General features: G+C 42.5%; 1 protein-coding gene across 2 annotated transcripts in view; it reads right to left on the bottom strand.

The window, feature by feature from the left end:
- Window positions 1–19,639, bottom strand: part of dock1 (dedicator of cytokinesis 1) — a 371,371-nt gene that overhangs the window by 112,618 nt on the left and 239,114 nt on the right. For both annotated transcript variants that reach the window (XM_072456209.1, XM_072456210.1), the window contains exon 29: window positions 15,551–15,645. In XM_072456209.1, the coding sequence (XP_072312310.1) occupies window positions 15,551–15,645 (95 nt within the window). The remainder of the gene's footprint in view (window positions 1–15,550; window positions 15,646–19,639) is intronic.

The raw sequence follows: 19,639 nt of genomic DNA, 5'->3' as shown, positions 1-19,639 counted from the left end.
CAACAGCAACTACTACTACTACTACAACAACAGCAACTACTACTACTACTACTACTACTACTACAACAGCAACTACTACTACTTCTACAACAGCTACTACTACTACAACAGCTACTACTACTACTACTATTACTAAGGTTTGACATGGTGAAAACCCAAAACGCACACGATATTCTATGATATAATTATTGTTATCGAAACAATCTCCATGGTGATAAGCTTTTAACGGACAGAAGTGACATCGAAGCTCTGGTACCTGACGTTTTTGGGGCACCACACGTCTAATAATAAATGTATTTTATTTCTCGAGCCGAAAGAAGCGGTACAATTGGTGCTTCTTTCAAAAAAAAAAAGAAAAAAACGATCGCATGTGGATGTTAACAATGTGCCAAAGAATTTGAGAGATGGAGGAACTACCGGTGCTTCAATTTCAAACACCTCATTTCCTCCTTGTGTGGGAATCGGGCGCGGCAGCTTCAAGAATACATTTAGTCAGTTCAAAATCGTCTTTTTTTATTTTTCAGGGACAAATTCACAAATTAATTAATCTTCACAAAAGAACAGATGCACCAGATTTAACTTTGCCACTTTTCATACAAATTTATATCTCAACTCTGCCAAACAAACATCAGCAAGAAACTTTTCAGACAAGACTTTTGATCGAAAACGTTTTTCCCCAAAGTTTCCAGATGAGCATAATCAACGTCGTGCACGAGCTAATGGCTCGTGCACGACGTTTATCTGAAACGTGTTCATCCTTCCGCCGAGAGCGCGTCAACAACCATCAGAGGAAACGCCGCCAAAAACAAACAGACAAACAAAAGAGACATCTTCGGCGGCTCCGTTTAAGCTCGAGTTACTGATCCCGTGTGTTCCGCCAGCGACAGTCAACGCAAAATGTCACCGCACGTGTCCATCATGAACGCAAAGGGCGAGTTGTGTAGGCGCAAAGGTCACGGCTGTTTCAGATTGACGGACGATAGGGTTGGGTTTCAGCTGCGACGAGTTGGCCACTGTCCAGGGTGTGCCCCGCCTAAGGCCCCAAGTCACTGGGATAGGCTCCAGTCACCACAGACCCTGAAAGGGAACAAGCGGAATGGATGGATGGATCTTTATTTCAATCCCGGGTGTTAAAGATCAGCTTTTCGCCATAGAGACGCTAGAAATAAATGGCAAACTGTAGAGCATTCCATCACCTATGACACAGAACTGCAGAAAAGACGCCAAACCATGCACTTGACTAAGGAAAAGCGTAGAAAGGAAACGTGTAAATTCACTCTTTCCTGGCTTTTCTCTGGACCAAAATGAGATTACACTTCGCCATAGCAACATAATAATAGTGATAATAATAATGGTCATTGTTAACAGTAAAAACATTGATCCGACCGCTAGGGCTGCGACAGTTGATAGACATTAGGGCCGTCAGTCGCCGAGTCGATATATCGGTCACTGGCGCTTCACTTCGCTAATTATTTCATTATTTATTGACAATTTATTAGAATCTTCTTGCGTCATCTGCGGCGTCGATGGGAAAAGCCATGGCAAAAGGGGATCATTTGGGTAGTAAACAGCAGCAGTGGGTCGTCTCCGTCCTCCTGCGGCCGAGCGATAACGACTCTGATCGAAAATGGCGATACGAGCGTCCGATCTCATCATCAGTCGTGCGACGTCCAGATGACAAGATACAATAACGGCCACAAGGGGGCACTGCAGTAGGACTGTTAGAGTAACGAGAAATACTGACTGTGTACTACATGTACTCAATGTGTGCTTTTCAAACAACCTAATTATATCAAGAATAAATATGAGATTATGTTTCATACAAAGTGAAAAACGAGCGTTAAAATGTGTAAATAAAACATGGATGATCTTTAACATAAACTACTACGCAAACTACTGCTATTACACCTACTACTACTCTACTCCTACTATTATGCCAACTACTACTACTTCTACTATTACGCATATTACTACTACTACTCCTACTCCGCCTACTATTATGCCAACTACTACTACTACTATACTTACTACTATGCCTATTTTTACGCCTACTATTACTACTACTATGCCTACTATTACGCATATTACTACTGCTACTACTACTCCTCCTCTGCCTATTATTACGTTAACCACTCCGACTGCAACAAAATGTAATAATTTTTCTAGAATAATAACTACATATAAAAACAATCATATTCCTATAACTATTAAGATCACCTATTTAAACGATCAAATTAGCGATTACTTTTATTCTACAATAACTAAAAAAGTCCATTATTATTTCTAATTAAAAGAAAGAAAGCAGCCGTCCATAATATCTGGTACCTCCACTTTTAATAACCTTTATAAATCATGAAAAAAAGACTTGATTCATAATGAGCCAAATGTTCAAGCTCAGTCACTACTTCATAAATACCATAATCCTTTTATTCATCATTTGTTATTCCGTCCACTGTTGCTAAGCTGCAGTTATTATAAATGTGTACCAAATATTCACAGCTTTTTGACCTACACTGAGCAGAAACAGCTCGTCCACGTAACCTTTTTGCCCCAATCATTTTTACTGCCGTCCCGGGACTCATTAAAAACACAAGTCTTAATCTTGCCACATCTTTAGTAGCGACGAGGGAAGCGGAACGCAAACAGAACGGCACTCTGGGTAATGTCCGGGGAGCGCTCGACGCATTAACGACTCGGCCGTAGACGCGCGCCAGGGGAAGGGCATCGTGGTGAAATAAATCCTCAAACGCTGGAAATGCAGCGCGAGACGTTCAGGATGTCGCAGAGCAGCGCTGGACATTCAGCAAAGACAAAGTGACGATAAAATGTTGGCGGTGGAAGAAGTCAAACTGATGAGGACGATAAAGGTGGTAAAGTACGAGCCACGGCTGCCCTGGGGTAGACCGTCAGAAGCAGGGCGGTCGATATGGCGGGCGAAGTGTCTTGCCGATAAGAACGAGGGACAGGAATTGATCAGATCTTGTTGTTATACGGGATCGTCAAAACCTCTCGTCGATCCGGCGCTTTAACGATTCTCAATCCCAAACAAATGTAAAATATCTGTGTCTGTGCATCTAGTTAAAGCCTGTGTTTTATCTATTACCGTATTTTCCGGAGTATAAGTCGCACCAGCCAAAAAATGCATAATAGAGAAGAAAAAAACATATATAAGTCGTACTGGAGTATGAAATGCAGTTGCAAGTGTGAAAATAACAAATAATATCACATATAAGTCGCTCCGGAGTATAAGTATATAAGTATAGATATAAGTATAAGTCGCACCCCGGCCAAAACTATGAAAAAAGAAGAAAAAAAGACTTATAGTCCGGAAAATGTGGTAGATTTAGACAGAAGTGAAGCTTGACAATGGATTTTGGGCAGATTTTGAGTCGAAAGATTAAAAAACAAAACAAGCATAAAAAAACACCAAATCAATATTCCACAGTAACATACATAATTCATCAGCAGCAAATCAATTTCATACGAACTGGTGTAAACAAATGACTCACACTGTGTTGCCAAGACAAACACGCAAACAATATCATGCAACGAGTGTCCAAAAAGCGCTTCATAACTGCCGCACTATCATCGCCGAGCTGTTAAATAATATCACGTTAGGAAATGTCTCACGAGCGCATCAGGTTCAGGTGAAACTCCCGGCGGTGTCGTTAGCGCTGGTCCTGCTTATGTTCTGAAGAAAAGCCGAGCGTATTGTCTCGTCTTCTGCTCCGCCCCCTCGACTAATCCTGAAGGAGCCGGACCGGAGTGAACTCTAAACAGGTCCGTTCAATATCACACTCGTGTAAAGCCAGTTCTAATGAGTCTGTCAAGGACCAGCCTCTGCAGCACAGACGGCCTTTCATCCTCTCAAGTCCAGAGGAAAAAACACGCTTCTATTTCGCTTCTTATCTGTAATTAAAAACAGCGAGGGCCACTTGGTTAGGTCGTCCACAAACAAAACGGAGCTCGTGTCTACGTACGGGTTTGTGAAGTAGAGTCAAACGCATTTTTATACTTTTATATCCTGATTATGAATAAAACAGGCTTCAATAATGTGTCGTGGTGTCAATATGTTAGCATTAGCTTAGCTTACCTTAGCTTCAACAAGTGAACAGTCTGTCACAGTCCGTTTCCTTCACTAACACAAGATCCAATTTAAAGCAAGAACGGAGTAGGATTTTTCTTTGCACTTTTCACTTTTATGTCTTAAACTCTTTTGTGATTTTTGTGTCATTTCTTTGCCATTTAAATGCATTTTTTTTACTGTCGTGTGAAGCACTTTGAATTGCCTTGTGTATGAAACGTGCTCTACAAATAAACTTGCCTTGCTTAAGTAGCTTTATTGATAGAGCTCCCCCTGCAGCTCACTTTTGAAAATACACGGTCAAAGAACATACTTTAGTTTTTCCTTTTTTTTTTTATTGAAGGAAATATAATCGCAAACAAAATAAAGGGTCAGTGTTTGTCAGGAGGCAACGACGGACACTTCAAAAGCCCCAAAAATACATATATAACCATCACAGGGCCGTTCAATAAGGTGAGAATGTTACTTAGTTCTGCTTTAAATAAACCATGTATCAGTATTTGTCCATAAATACTATGGTGGTACTCAGGTTTAAGGGGCTGTACTGTTTTTGTTTATTTGTAATCAAATCAAATCTGCTTCTTTTCGGGTGAGATTAGTCCCTTGTACACTCTTTGCGTCAAAGTATAGAGCTTTTTAGTTTTCCAAACAGGAAGTGAGCAATGGTAGTTGTTGATGACAAAACTTGCTCTGGAGAATTATAAGATAAGATAAGATAAGATAATCCTTTATTGTCCCACATGGGGAAATTTCATTGGTGCAACGCAGGTAGATACAGAGGTAGATCCACAAGAACAGATCACTTATAGGAAGTCTGAAAAACACTTTCAGTAGAAGATCTCCTATAAATAAATAAAAACTCCCATAGACAAATAAATACATAAATACCATTGCATGTGATCCCGACGTGCAAAGTTATCCATTTTGTTATCCAGACCATAAATCTCAGGTTGGTACAAACCAGTTTAGGATTTTAACACCTTTGTTTTGATTAGCTCCTTCCATGTTGTAAGCACAGATTTCACCCAGGGATTTTTCACTTCTTCCAAATGACTCAACCCGTTTTTACATCTGCCAGTGAGGCCTGTACAGGAACCCCTGGCACCACACTACACTCACTATGTTCCCACTGAGCTTCATATTCATATCACACTAGTACAGCAAGTACAGCTGTAGAGTTTTGAAGTTTTTACCTTGCCATACGAAACTAAGCAGTAGCTCTGGTTTTACTGTGTTAAGATGGTAAAAATCAGGTACAGCTCTGCTTGTTTTTTCCATATTGTGGAATATCCCATGCAGAGCAATAACCTCTGTGTGACGACGAGCAGCTGAACAGAACCGTTACATTGTGCAGCCGTAAAAGTTTCAGTCTGAAGTCATTTATCCCATTTCCCGCCAGGTGCCAGTAAATTTGCAGATGATTTGCGACAGCGTTTTTGCATCGCACGACCAGCTGCCGTAGCATTTAAAGCCCGGTCTACTTAAGGACAATCAAAGCTCTGCCTATTGTCATTGTTCATGCCCCCGCTGATGACGGGTGCATTTATTGTACAGTGTATCCAGAGCATCCAGGCTAAAGAGCAGGGAGCTTTGGCATGCTAATCGTCACTCATTCACTTTAGCTGCATGAAGACGCCAGCAGCTGTTGTCTCTGCAAAATGTCAAATCTTTTTCTTTCTTTCTTTCCCACCACTTAGAAAAAAGCAGGTTTCAAAGTGAGTTCAAAGACCGAGTGCGAGCGCAAATATTTATTCTGCCGGCTTTTTTGGATCATATCTGAAGATGAAATAAAGCTCTCCTCCAGGCCACGTACAGGTCAGGTTTGTGGAGATGCCGCCCATTCACAGTAAATATCCAAGTTATTTAAAGCAACCAAACAATCCCGTCCAAAACATGCTTTTATTTCAGTCTATTTTTTGGCTAAAAGGGGGAAAGTCTTAATTAATTAACTGGCAGAAATGCTCACAACGAGTCTGCTGATGATTTATGGATTTAAAAGACATGGAAGATTGCTGATCCACAGGTTTTATTGGCCAGGGCATTGGGGTATATAGTAGATATATTTGGCTGGTAAATGGTAAAACCCGTATATCTGGAACGCCTTAAACCACTGCACCACTGGCAAGAACGAAAGCGAGAAGGACGACTTTTTAAATAGGATTAATGAGCACGCATGAACGAAAATACAACTACAGGTATGTTTTGCTAAGGGAACAATGTAAAAAGTCAATCGTGTGCGATGAAGATTAGATTAGCTGTAATCAAACACGTCAGCTGTGAAGTTCATTCCCTGGTCATCGCTCAACCGTAACCGCCTGTTGAAGAAACCCGCCCGGCATCAAGACCTATCGCCCATTTCTGCCAATTAGTCTGCCACGTCGGGGTTAGCAGAGTTAGCGGCGAGCACTGAGCACCGGGCAGTGGTAAACCAGCCCGACGCCGCTCTCCCCGGGGCAATTAGAGCCTCCGAATCAGTTTAACCGTTGAGAGGAAGTGAGCTGCGAGGGGCGGAGACGTGCGTGTGGAAGGAACGAGCGCCGGAAGCCGGTCTCATTAGTGGAAGCGTCGTAATGTGTGGACATGAAACGACTGTGCGTGGGCGAGGCCGCTGTAGCGAGCAGCGTCTAAACAAAGGAAATACCTCAGAGGATATTCTCGAACGTGACGTAACGGGAATATCAGACGTGTCACCGCGGCATCAAAGCGGGGCCTAAACCCGCTAAACATGCTACGCTAACAAAACACAAAGCTCACTTCTTTTTTCCCTCTGAGCACAGATCAGACCAGACCGTTCCCTCATCCTTTCATGGACCTTCAGATTGAGCGCAGACGTAAAGGCGAGACACAAATATGAATACATTTGTAAATTAATGTGCAGTTTACATACATAAATATTGGATGGAAATGTATTTCAAGAGTTAAATCAAAAGAGGTTTTCACATATAGGTAAGTGTAAAATATGTGTAAAAATGTCAAAATCTCGTTAAGTGCAAGATGGGGAAGTTTGGGGTTTGTAGGAGCTACTTAAAGGGCTGATCTTTATGTCCCTATTGTACATTTTGAGTCATAATATGCCATCAGCTCCTCATCAAGAGCCCAGCAGAGGATGTACTTCCTGCAGCAGCTGAGGAAAGACAATCTGACAGCGCAGATGATGGTGCAGTTCTACACGGCCATCATTAAGTCCATCCTCACCACCTCCATCACCTCCTCCATCACCGTATGGTACGCTGGAGCCACAGACAGGGACAAACAGACTACAGCGCCCTCTGCTGAGAAGGTGATCGGCTGCAGACTTCCATCTCTGCAGGACTCTGGGACGAACAGGTTGAATCACAGCCGACCCTTCTCACCCTGGACATGGACTATTCGAGCCACTCCCCTCAGGCAGGAGGCCACTCCCCTCAGGCAGGAGGCCACTCCCCTCAGGCAGGAGGCCACTCCCCTCAGGCACAAGAACAGTTTCTTTCCCTCTGCCGTTGGACTAATGAACACTTCAACCAAACAAAGCAACATCAGGACTAAACCATGATCAAACCAGAGCAAAAGTGTGAATTTGGAGTTCTGAGGATATACAGCAAAAAAGCATCACAATTGTTTTCCTCTTATTGCTCAATATCGATTCCTTTCAAAAACCAAAAAATTCAAAAAAAGGGCTTCATCATAAACAATACAGACTTTTGATCACTGACATTTAACACAAAACGGTCAAATTTCTCTCTCCAAATTCTGAACTCTGCACCAAACCCCATGTTTTACTGACACAGAACGTAGACATCTCCATTAAATAGTTGATTTAACATGACTGTCTCTTAAATACAAAACTGATTAATTGCGTAACCCTAGTTTTTAAGTTGCGTTACGTTTCATTCAAGCGTGACAATGGTACAAAATCTAGTCTGAAAATGCCAAAACTTGCTCTAAAAATGATGTGGTGAGTTTTAAAAAAGCCACTGTAAAGCACATTACAGGACTCACACGAAGGGACTCGAAACGCAGCACCAAAACGCCACATTTCCATCCGTCAAAACAAATCAATTGGGACCAGCAATCGCATCGAAGGACCAACAAAGGGGAAACCCAGCGAGACCCGCCGGCGACGCACTCCGTGAAGTAGTTAAGTGGACCGCCGCAGGCAAATGGCTGTCGCCGCGCTGAACTCCGACAGCAAAGATATTTCAACAAATAACGTCAATTAGAGCGACCGTAACAATGCGAGCTCGGCGGTCCAGGCCCGGGGGAGGGGAAGAAAGCGAAATGAAATAAAACTCGGAAATACAGGAAATGTCGGTTGGGTCAAAAAGTTAACCACGTGTATTTTCTGTAACGTGGAGTTAGAAGTGCGCCAAAGTATCAAAAATATTATGATACTAGATTTGGTGATGCAGTATCGATATCGTGGGCAGCTGTATCGATATATCGTCATTTTTGGTGTAATCTCCCGAATGATTTTGTGTCCGCGCAACAGTTTTGTTACACGTTCTGATGATTAAAATGGGCGTGTTTTGTTTCGAGTTAGAAAATTTCGAATACGAGTGTCATGAGCGATTTATGATATATGGTGTCGAATGGTGTGGGACCATGTGAGTCCCAGCTCTACCTGGAGTCAGATGATAAAGGTGTTTCACAGTCTGTAAAGTCCATATAACGACTATGATCAAAATGTCTCCAAACCAATCCTGTTTCGACTCAAAAAAAGATGAGGGACTAAAGCCGGGACTGGACAGGGACAAGAGCAGGACTGGACCGGGACTAAAGCCGGGACTGGACCGGCACTAAAGCTGGGACTGGACCGGGACTGGACCGGGACAAGAGCAGGACTAAAGTGGGACTAAAGCAGGACTGGACCGGGACAAGAGCAGGACTAGACCGGGACTAAAGCCGGGACTGGACCGGCACTAAAGCCGGGCCTGGACCAGGACTGGACCGGGACTGGACCAGGACTGGACCAGGACAAGAGCAGGACTGGACCGGGACTAAAGCGGAACTGGAGTCTAAGCTGGGAAAAGAAGGCAATAAAACTGCCCTCTAAAATGAGGCTCCCTCTTTCTTCCTGTACCGCCCTCTCTTTTCCTCTCTCTTCCTCCCTCTCTCCCTGTTTCTTTCTCTCTCCGCCTCTCTCTCTCCCTACTTCTCCCTGTTCCTCTCTCCCTCTCTCACTTCCTCCCTCTCTCTTTCCCGCTTCCTCCCTCTCTCTCCCTATTCCTCCCTCTTCCCTTCCCGTTTTCTGTGTCAAAACGGCCCAAACGTCTCATATTTGGAACGTTTAAATGTGAAAAATGGACAGAGCAGTTTAAATGTCTTCATTTTATCCACATTTTAGACACAAACACATTTACAGAGGATTTTGGATTTCTGTTTTTGTGACTAAACTAGATGTGAGTGAAAACTGGCCTCATTTCTTGGACTTGAGAGTGTGATAAATGAGGCTCAGAACCTTGTGTGCTTCTGTCAGACTCTCGTGCAGTTTGGTGTGTGTAGGAGCTACTTTAAGGCCTGATCTTTACGTCTCTGTGGGAGGAGCATGTCCCAGAGAAATCTGTGGATCAAGTGGATTCAATGGGAAAAGAAAAGACTGGACACGTCAAAGGCCAAAGGTTAAATGTCAAACGAGCAAAAAGAAAAAACATCTGTCTCACTGTAAGAAGATTTCACAGATTGAGACGTATCAAATAATTCAGGTTTATTGATTACGATGAAAAACTTAAATATTCAAATACATTTCCTAATTTTAGACGTTTTTATACATATTTTTGTTCGACTTGAACCCAAAACCCTCTCACAGGAGGTCACCATGAACAGGATTAAAATAAACCTTCAGACATTTCAAATGAACTGAAACAATAAAGAGAAGAACTTTGTACTTTCAGTCCAAAATGGAGTAAAAAGTATCCACAGTTACGTTTAACTGAAGTTCAAAGTTCTTTTCGTCTTGTTCTTAGTCACTTTGACCTCTGAAAGTCTCCACTGCAGTGAGGACCAGAGGAGCAGAGTTTGAACCTTCATCATTTGAACAGGGACTGAAACATGGAAACAGTTTCTCCCTGAAGCAGCAGCCGCAGAAGGAGAAGAGAAGATCTGCAGAATCTGCATCATAAAAGGAGACCAGACCCTCACCATAGTCCACAAACACCCCGACCTTCTGAGGAGCTCGCTGCACAGACAGATAGGCAGAAGAGTGTGTACAATAATTGTAAACATTTGTTTCTCAAAATTATGCACCAGAATCCCTTTTTAGGACGCAGATAGAGCTTTCCCTTCCTGTTGATGGACTCTTGGGCCACTCCTAAAGTCCACTCTTGTTTTTTCTTTGACCTGAACCTCAAAGTAAAACCTGCCTGAGGAGAAACTCTGCTTTCCCAGAACACAAGACCAAGTATCAAACCTCAGAGGAGAATCTGGGAGCTTCTTCTTTACATCAGTGTCATGAACCTGTTTGAGATCTTCAGACAGAACGAGCTCAGGATGAGCAGTGTCTGGATCCAGAGTGACGTCCACCACAAACTGCTTCACTCTCAGTAGTTCTAATCTTGAAGGCAGTTGTTTAAAGTCTTCAGAGAGATGTTTCTCCAGCTCAGACAGAGCCCGGGCTGCACTGCCCTCACACGTCTCCGGCTCAAAGCTCACGCTGCTCCACTCCTTCAGTCCAGCAGGGGGCGTGAGTGCAGGGCAGCTCTGTAGAAAGTGGAGGGGGTCTTGAGAGCGTGAGAGCCGCTCCGCCTCAGTGCTGCTCTTCTCCAGCTCACAGATCTCCTGTTCCAGCTGCTGCACCAGCTCCTGGGCTCGTTTGTGGCTCCGGCTCTGCTTCTCCTGCAGCTCCTCTAAGAACCGGTCCTGACGCCTCTGAACAGACTGCATGAGATCAGTGAAGGCCTGCAGCCCCACAGCCCTCTCTCTGTGGACCTCTGTGTCACTGAGCTCCACACAGCGCTGGATCTCCTGGACCTTCAGCCTCCTCTGCTCCACCATGTGCGGCAGAGAGGACTTCCTAAACTGAGAGACCATCTCCAAGAACAAACAGTTGACTGTGAGCTCAGGTCTTCTGTCATAGCTCCTGTTACACAGAGGACATGTGCAGGGGCCCTCAGGGGCCCAGGCCTCACAGATGCAGACTTTGCAGAAGTTGTGTCCACATGGAATGAACACTGACTCAGAGAACACCTCCAGACAGATGGAGCACCGCAACATCTCCTCAAAGCGCCTTTCACTTGTGGAGGACATCTCTTTCTTCTTCTTTGGTGTTTTATGGCAGTTGGTAACAGTTGGAGAGATACTCTGGACTGTAAGGTTCTGGTTCAGGTGTGTAGTGGTCACTGCTCTGGAGGGCCGGTCAGAGCACTCCTTAAGGCCTGGATGAATATCCGGAGAGGTAGAAACAATGAGGAGACACGAGGCCGGCTTCAGGTGATCCTCTCTGGTACACACAGATTGCTTCTGATTCGTAATCGTAAACCTGGCAGACTGTTACCGCCGCTTCTAATCTTTTATCTTCAAAGCACATGTGATGTCATAGTATGCTATTATGCAAAGGACGGAGCGCCCCCTACTGGACGCTCCACTCACTACAAGTGCATGGAAACCCTAACCCTAAAGTATCCAAGTGGTACATTACCGCCTCTGAGTGAAGTGGCAGGTCTTAGATTCTAGAGCTCACTCTCTACACTCCGGTCATCACAGAGTGACTCTAATCACAATCAAACGAAAACTCTTTTGTGGCACGAAAAGAGCTTTGATACCAGGTCTAAACCGGGTCTGAACCGGGACTAAACCAGGTCTAAACCGAGTCTGAACCGGGACTAAACCGAGTCTAAACCGAGTCTGAACCGGGACTAAACCGAGTCTAAACCGAGTCTGAACCGGGACTAAACCGGGTCTGAACCGGAACTAAACCAGGTCTAAACCGGGTCTGAACCGGGACTAAACCAGGTCTAAACCGAGTCTGAACCGGGACTAAACCGAGTCTAAACCGAGTCTGAACCGGGACTAAACCGAGTCTAAACCGAGTCTGAACCGGGACTAAACCGGGTCTGAACTGGAACTAAACCAGGTCTAAACCGGGTCTGAACCGGGACTAAACCAGGTCTAAACCGAGTCTGAACCGGGACTAAACCGGGTCTGAACCGGGACTAAACCAGGTCTAAACCGAGTCTGAACCGGGACTAAACCGGGTCTGAACCGGAACTAAACCAGGTCTAATCCGGGTCTACACTAGGACTAAACTAAAAGAGCTTCTACATTATGGAAATGGACGGCCAGTACAACGAGACATGACTCAGGTTTTTTGACAGGGCACATTTTGAAGCTAAACAATGACCTACAAGCCTCACAAGGATGGATGTGTTGACGTGAATGTGCGATTAATCACTCACTGTCGACTAAATATAGAAGGGAAAGTGTATTTGTGTACCTTAAAGCAAATCTGGAAGTATTTGAACAAGCTTTTTTCCCGTGGATGCACAACTTCAGTAAAGCCACAAGACAATCTAGAGCCAGACACGTGAAGCAGCGTCGCCATGATCCAAGAAGATGAGACTACGCCACAAAGAACAGCAAACTAATGTGTTCAAAATATCGATACAGCAATATATCGTCACAGTATCGATTTTTTACTAGAATGTGTTCCTTATATTTCTATTTGGATCAGTTGGATGTATGAAGTTATTAGAGCCGAATGGATTTATAAAGAAGAGCTTTGTGGATAAACATGACATTTCATACATTTTCTTATCCAGAATAAAAACATGACCCATTTGGTACATTTTTAAGACCCTTTTTTCAAAAATGTATCGGGAAACGTATCGTATCGCGAGGGTCTTGGCAATACCCAGCCCTAACAGGAAGTGCCAAAACAACGGAAGTGCCAATAAAACTTTCGACCTTAGAGACCTTAGAGCAGGGGTGTCCAAACGTTTTTCACTGAGGGCCGCATTTTGAAACTTATATGGAGCAAAGGGCCACAAACAACCTGACAATGTCAAATTTGAAAAGTGATTCATTTGAAGTTTTACACCTTTCATAAGACGTGGAACATTATTATTAGGTCGGTATAACATTAAAATGCTTGATTTTTTTTCCAATTTTACAGTAAAAGTACTTCTATTTGTTGTTTGGGCCAACTTAGCAGGAACCGAGGGCGGCCGAGGGCGGCCGAGGGCGACTGAGGGCGGCTCAGGGCGACTGAGGGCGACTGAGGACGACTGAGGGCGACTGAGGACGACTGAGGGCGACTGAGGGCGACTGAGGGCGGCTGAGGGCGGCTGAGGGCGGCTCAGGGCGACTAAGGACGACTGAGGACGACTGAGGACGACTGAGGGCGACTGAGGGCGACTGAGGGCGACTGAGGGCGGCTGAGGGCGACTGAGGGCGACTGGGACACGCCCACATAGAGTGCATTCCGATAGTCTATTCTTGAGATCATGAATCGTCCTTTCAAGGTTTAAAAAAGGCTTTACTTTAGCTCAAAGACGTAACTGGTGAAAACTTGCTCTAACCACACCGTTTGTCAAATATATTACCAACATTTCAAACTGTTTCAACACAAAAGTAAACGGCTCAGCTTCAGTATTGCCACGAGGCCTTACACTAGTTTTGATATAGATTAAAACCATTATTTATGTGATTTTGTACATACATTTTCTATTCTAATTATAGTATCAATTCAGATCTGTGTGTAAATAGTATTAAAAAGCAGTTCTAGTACGTCTCACACACACAAAAAGAGGATGCGACGAGTCTGTCATCAATAACAAGTACGATGTAAAGAATCGCTGAGAGTAAGTTTTAGGATTAGCGCGCGGCGTGGGACGGGGGCATCTATAATTCATGGGATTGTTTGTGCTGACGGCTCATCTGATCGCTGCACTGCCGGGGCCTTGTTTGGATATTTGCATGAGGGAAGAATACCACCAGAATAAAAGTCACTCCTGGCACCATTTTCCAAGCAACAAATGTGGACTGTTCAAAGCAGCGACGCTCAATCAATATAACAGTAAAGAATAAAGCCTAAATAATAAAGTCTAAAGAATAAAGTTTAAAGAATAAAGTCTAATGACCAGGGTCGGTCTCTGGAAAATGAAGTCTGAAGAATAAAGTCTGGCGGTGATACAACACTTGGAACCGCCTCAGAGGAAACTGTTGTTGTGATTTTGGGCGTTACAAAAATAAATTGAACTAATATAATATAATATAAAAATAAAACAACAATAACAATAATAATAATAATTCTAATGCTAATTCTAAGACCACGGCACAAGAGGAAATGTCCCATCAAAATAAAAAAAGAGGAAGTGAAGGCATTCATTGCGCCTCTGCTGGCCAAGAGTGAAAATACACAATATCTGTAATGCACTTTTTTTCCATGGCGTCTCGAGGAGAATATAATCCATGAGTTTCAAACAAATCAGACAATGTTGAGTTTTTCACACAATGTGTAGGGGGCGCTACAGAGTAAATTTGTTACATGGTATTAATTATTTCCACTCAGACATAAAAACACATTAGTGAGTGAAATATGAGCTCCGTAGATCAATTCCAATAGACGTGACTTGTCCTTGAAAAAACAGGAAATGAAGCCTTTTTTGAGGGCGTAACACGCAGAGACCGTAAAGAAAATCAACATTATTTTGAATATTTATTACATTTCAATGTCTTTAGAGGCAAAAGGTGTTGTTACGATTTTGAAAAAAAAAAAAAAGTCAAGCGTGGCGGTGCCACTTTGATTCAACATGGCTGACTTCCTGTTTATCATAGAGCGATGCTCCAGGTGCGTTTTATTCCTTAAAGGTCAGAGGTCAAAGGTCAGAGGTCAAAGGTAGCTCTATCACTGTCCAAGTCTCATGTCCCTGGGCCAAAGATTAAGAGTTTCATGTTTGAAACGCCTTGTTGTGACGGGCGTTCTCCCATGTGTGACCTATGACCCCATGTGTGAACTATGACCCCATGTGTGACCTATGTCCCCATGTGTGACCTATGACCCCGTGTTGACCCCGAGTTGTGGCAAAATGACCATGAAAGCATGATAATAAGAAGAAACCGGGCAAGAACAAAGACTTGTCGCATTCCATTCCATGGAACGGCTCGAGTCAATTAAATATAATCTGCAGTTAATAAATAGCACAATTTAAAACATATACTGCATTTCCGGACTATAAGTCGCACCTTTTTTCATAGTTTTGGCCGGGTTGGAACTTATATTTATACTTATATACTTATACTCCGGAGCGACTTGTATGTGATATTATTTGTTATTTTCACACTTGCAACCGCATTTCATACTCCAGAGTAACTTATGTATGTTTTTTTCTTCTCTATTATGCATTTTTTGGCTGGTGCGACTTATAGTCCAAACAATACGATAGTAGCTAGTATTTATGAGTTGTGTTATACAGACTACATTCAACATTTAACCCAGAACAACAACGGTCATGACTCTTCAGCTGAACAATAAGTGGATAAAACGGCACTCACTTGTTCTGCATCATGTTCATTATGATCCAGTCCGAGGGGTAGACGTTCTCTCCGATCAGGTTCTTGAACATGATGAAAGTTTCCATGAGGAAATCCTGCAAACCAAAAATCCTTTAAAGCACTTTTCACTTCATTTCAAAGCTGTGCAGAAGAATCTAAAGCGAAATAAAGTGTCGTTCGTGCTCTGCAGCTGAAGGTGAAACGGGCATTGAGCGTCAGACTGAGCGGATCATATTTCACTAACATATTTCACACGGCGGGAAGCGCAATGAGGTAAAAGACTGAAATAAATTAGCTGCTGAATACTTGCTTTGACGTTAGCACACGTTTAATCAAGAGTGAGATTTAGATTTGTCAGTTCGGGTCTTTTTAATCAAACGTTTCACAGCGAATCGTCCGTCGGTAAAAGCATGTGGAGTTCAGACTGCGGAGAGACAAATGGGATGATTTTCGGCGTTGAAAAATACAAACTGTGAATCGCTGCCATTTGTGAGATTAACAATGAAATCAGTTTTTATCTCGTCATATTTGCCCAGGCCTGTTCCACACAGCTTTGAATGTAGTTTTAGTAAATATCCCATAGCTTATTATCATTCATTCATTTTAACTTTCCAAGAAGTCACATTGAAATAACAATCCCACTTGTTCCTCAGTAAAAGACGCATCAAAACAATGGGAGATGAATACAAAATACAATCGTAGGACCATATAATGTATACGTAGAGCTTTATATCTAAAATGTGTGCATAAAATGGTCATATTTTCTTATATAAGGCCACACTTTAGCCTTTAGTGACCTTCAGATGACCTTTAGTGACCTTCAGATGACCTATAGTGACTTCAGATGACCTTTAGTGACCTTCAGATGACCTATAGTGACTTCAGATGACCTATAGTGACATTCAGATGACCTTTGTGACTTCAGATGACCTTTAGTGACCTTTAGATGACCTTTAGTGACCTTCAGATGACCTTTAGTGACCTTCAGATGACCTTTAGTGACCTTTAGATGACCTATAGTGACTTCAGATGACCTTTAGTGACCTTCAGATGACCTATAGTGACTTCAGATGACCTTTAGTGACCTTCAGATGACCTATAGTAACTTCAGATGACCTTTAGTGACCTTCAGATGACCTATAGTGACCGTCAGATGACCTATAGTGACTTCAGATGACCTTTAGTGACTTTCAGATGACCTTTAGTGACTTCAGATGACCTTTAGTGACCTTCAGATGACCTATAGTAACTTCAGATGACCTTTAGTGACCTTCAGATGACCTATAGTGACCTTCAGATGACCTATAGTGACTTCAGATGACCTATAGTGACTTCAGATGACCTTTCCCATTGTTTACTGTGATAAAAAGAGGAAGAACAAGGAGGAGAAAAATGCCACAAAGCGTCGTCGACGATTCGGTTGGTGCCCCGGTGCAAAGAGTGCTCGTGCCGCTCTTTTCAGCCGCCTTCATTTAGAAATCCTGTGTAAAAACTCAATTGTCCAAGAAGTGTATTGTCCGGCGGTGGCATATAACTCCTCTTTTCTATCATGCTGTACTTAAAGCTTTAGAACGCTTTTAAAGAGGAACTGTGTGACTTTTCCACTTTACTTGTGTCCATGGCAACGCGTCATAATTTGGGGCTTGGTTCGGATGACTCATTGAACTAAAATGCAGTTAAAATAAATCAGTTTTGAATTTTGTCAAAACATTTAAAATAAAAATACTACCACAGAATCGCACATATTTTCGGTTTATGGTTTCACTTCCTGTTTACAATTGAGGACGTCACACTAGGAAATTACCCAGCAAACACTGTAAAGTAAAAAAAAAAAATACTAATAATAAAATAAATGAATAAATTAATACATGAATAAATTAGATTTTAAATTTAAAAATAATAATATAATATTAAAAATATATATATAATAATAATAATAAAAATAAAACATTTTAATTAAAATATAGAAATGAAAATAAATGAACTGAAATAAAATTGTCACAATTGAGCCAAAAACAAAATCAGATTGGTCCTGCAGTGTGAAGCAGCCTTAGAGCCTGAACATGAGCGGGATCTGCCTCCTCCTCGTTCACACACTTGCTGTTGGCAGAAACTGATGCGCCCCTCTTAGGACTCACTATCGCCCAGAGTCTGCTACAGGCGCCGGGCCAGAGTACGACCAGCCCCAGTCCAATTTCAGAGTGTTGTTAAACCTGGAGGGAGGAATTGAACAGAACTAATCTTGCTTTTGATTGGTGGGAATGAGTCGGGTGTTGCAGTTTTCCCCGCAGTAAAAAGTAGAGTTAGTTCTGGTGATGAGTGTCGAGTCAGAAAAGCGTTTACTACTAACCCTATAGTCGTTTAGTCGATTAATCGGTCGACAAACATTTCCATTAGTCAACTCATGGTCTTGTGGGTTTTTTAAAGGATTGCCATTTGCAGCGGCAGAAAGGAGAAGACATGCAGTTACACATTTTGATGTATGGGCGTAAATTGTGAGCGTTTTTGAAGATAAATTCACGGCTTATGCGTTTTCTGTATAAATATGAATAATTGCACGAGCTCCTGCAGCCTCAAGGTTTGTCAGTGCACTTTGGGTAAAAAAATAAATTGTGAAGCTGTGTAACTGCTGCTACTGTGAACTGTTTGTGTCAGACGTGAGCTCGTTCCAACGCTTTAAAACAAATCTACCAACAGGAACCAACAAAAGTCACATGAACATGAACGTTTCTATATGAGACATTCTGGTTTATTGTAGTTAGCACGTACCTTTGTTCATAGTTTTGGCCCTGGTGCCACTTATACTCCAGAGCGACTTATATGTGATATTTTTTGTTATTTTCACACTGACCACCACCAGAGGGCGCTCTAGGCTCTGAGCGACGCAGAAGAAGAATCTGCACTTCCTCTTCCTCTGGAGTTTGTTGAGTTGTTTAGAAGTGACACAGAGGAAGAAGAATTCAGTGGATTTAGTGATTTGGGGTAAAACTGATGCTTTGCTAAACTTGTTAGCATGTTCTTTATGCTATAGTTATCTGTTAGCATGTTCTTTATGCTATAGTTATCTGAAGAACTGTTCATATGTTACGTTAACATACCAGACACTTACCACAGTTCTGTCTGTGCCTCATGTAGCTGAAGGTGTTAGCGTTAGCATACGTCATGTAGCTGAAGGTGTTAGCGTTAGCATACGTCATGTAGCTGAAGGTGTTAGCGTTAGCATACGTCATGTAGCTGAAGGTGTTAGCGTTAGCATACGTCATGTAGCTGAAGGTGTTAGCGTTAGCATACGTCATGTAGCTGAAGGTGTTAGCGTTAGCATACGTCATGTAGCTGAAGGTGTTAGCATTAGCATACGCCATGTAGCTGAAGGTGTTAGCGTTAGCATACGTCATGTAGCTGAAGGTGTTAGCGTTAGCATACGTCATGTAGCTGACGTCATTCACCATGTTCTCTCATCTGTTATTATTTTGAACTGCATTTCAAGGTGAAATGTCTGTTCTTGGCCTTGGATTTTATTGAATAAATTTTCCCCAAAAATGCGACTTATACTCCAGTGCGACTTATATATGTTTTTTCTTCTTTATTATGCACTTTTTGGCTGGTGCGACTTAAAATCCGGAAAATACGGTAAGTTTTTTTTTTAGCTTGTTGGGCCTCAAAACTCCAGCCATGGACACAATGGATGGATACCTTTGGAGCACATCTAGCTACAAGAAAGAAGGCAATTGCGATTCTAAAGAAAATTATTAACAATTATTATTATGAAAATTGACCTTTTTGACGGACTTTGAACTACCGTGCTGGACAAGAAGTGCTGTAGATATTTTGTGTAAATAAAATTGAAAAAGCAAAAAAAAAAACTGCTTTTGCTGTATTTAGCCCTAAAATGTACTTCCATCGTCTAAGAGAACAATAAGACATCACCCATAATGTGCAAAAGGTACATAAATTGCAGGAGCTTCTTGGCATAAGGCTTGAGTTCTACCCTTCACGCCACAACCAAGATACAGCTACATTCACATAGTCCTTCCTTTGGTTCTACAGAGGTCGTTTGGAGGTCAAAGAGCTCCACGCGGTCCACGTGGA

This window comes from Eucyclogobius newberryi, unplaced genomic scaffold (genome assembly GCF_026437365.1).
Source record: "Eucyclogobius newberryi isolate DKJ021-1_F unplaced genomic scaffold, fEucNew1.0.hap1 SCAF_20, whole genome shotgun sequence".
Classification (NCBI taxonomy): domain Eukaryota; kingdom Metazoa; phylum Chordata; class Actinopteri; order Gobiiformes; family Gobiidae; genus Eucyclogobius; species Eucyclogobius newberryi.
The sequence above is the reverse complement of the archived record's forward strand: the minus strand, read 5'-3'. Positions and strand labels throughout refer to the sequence as shown.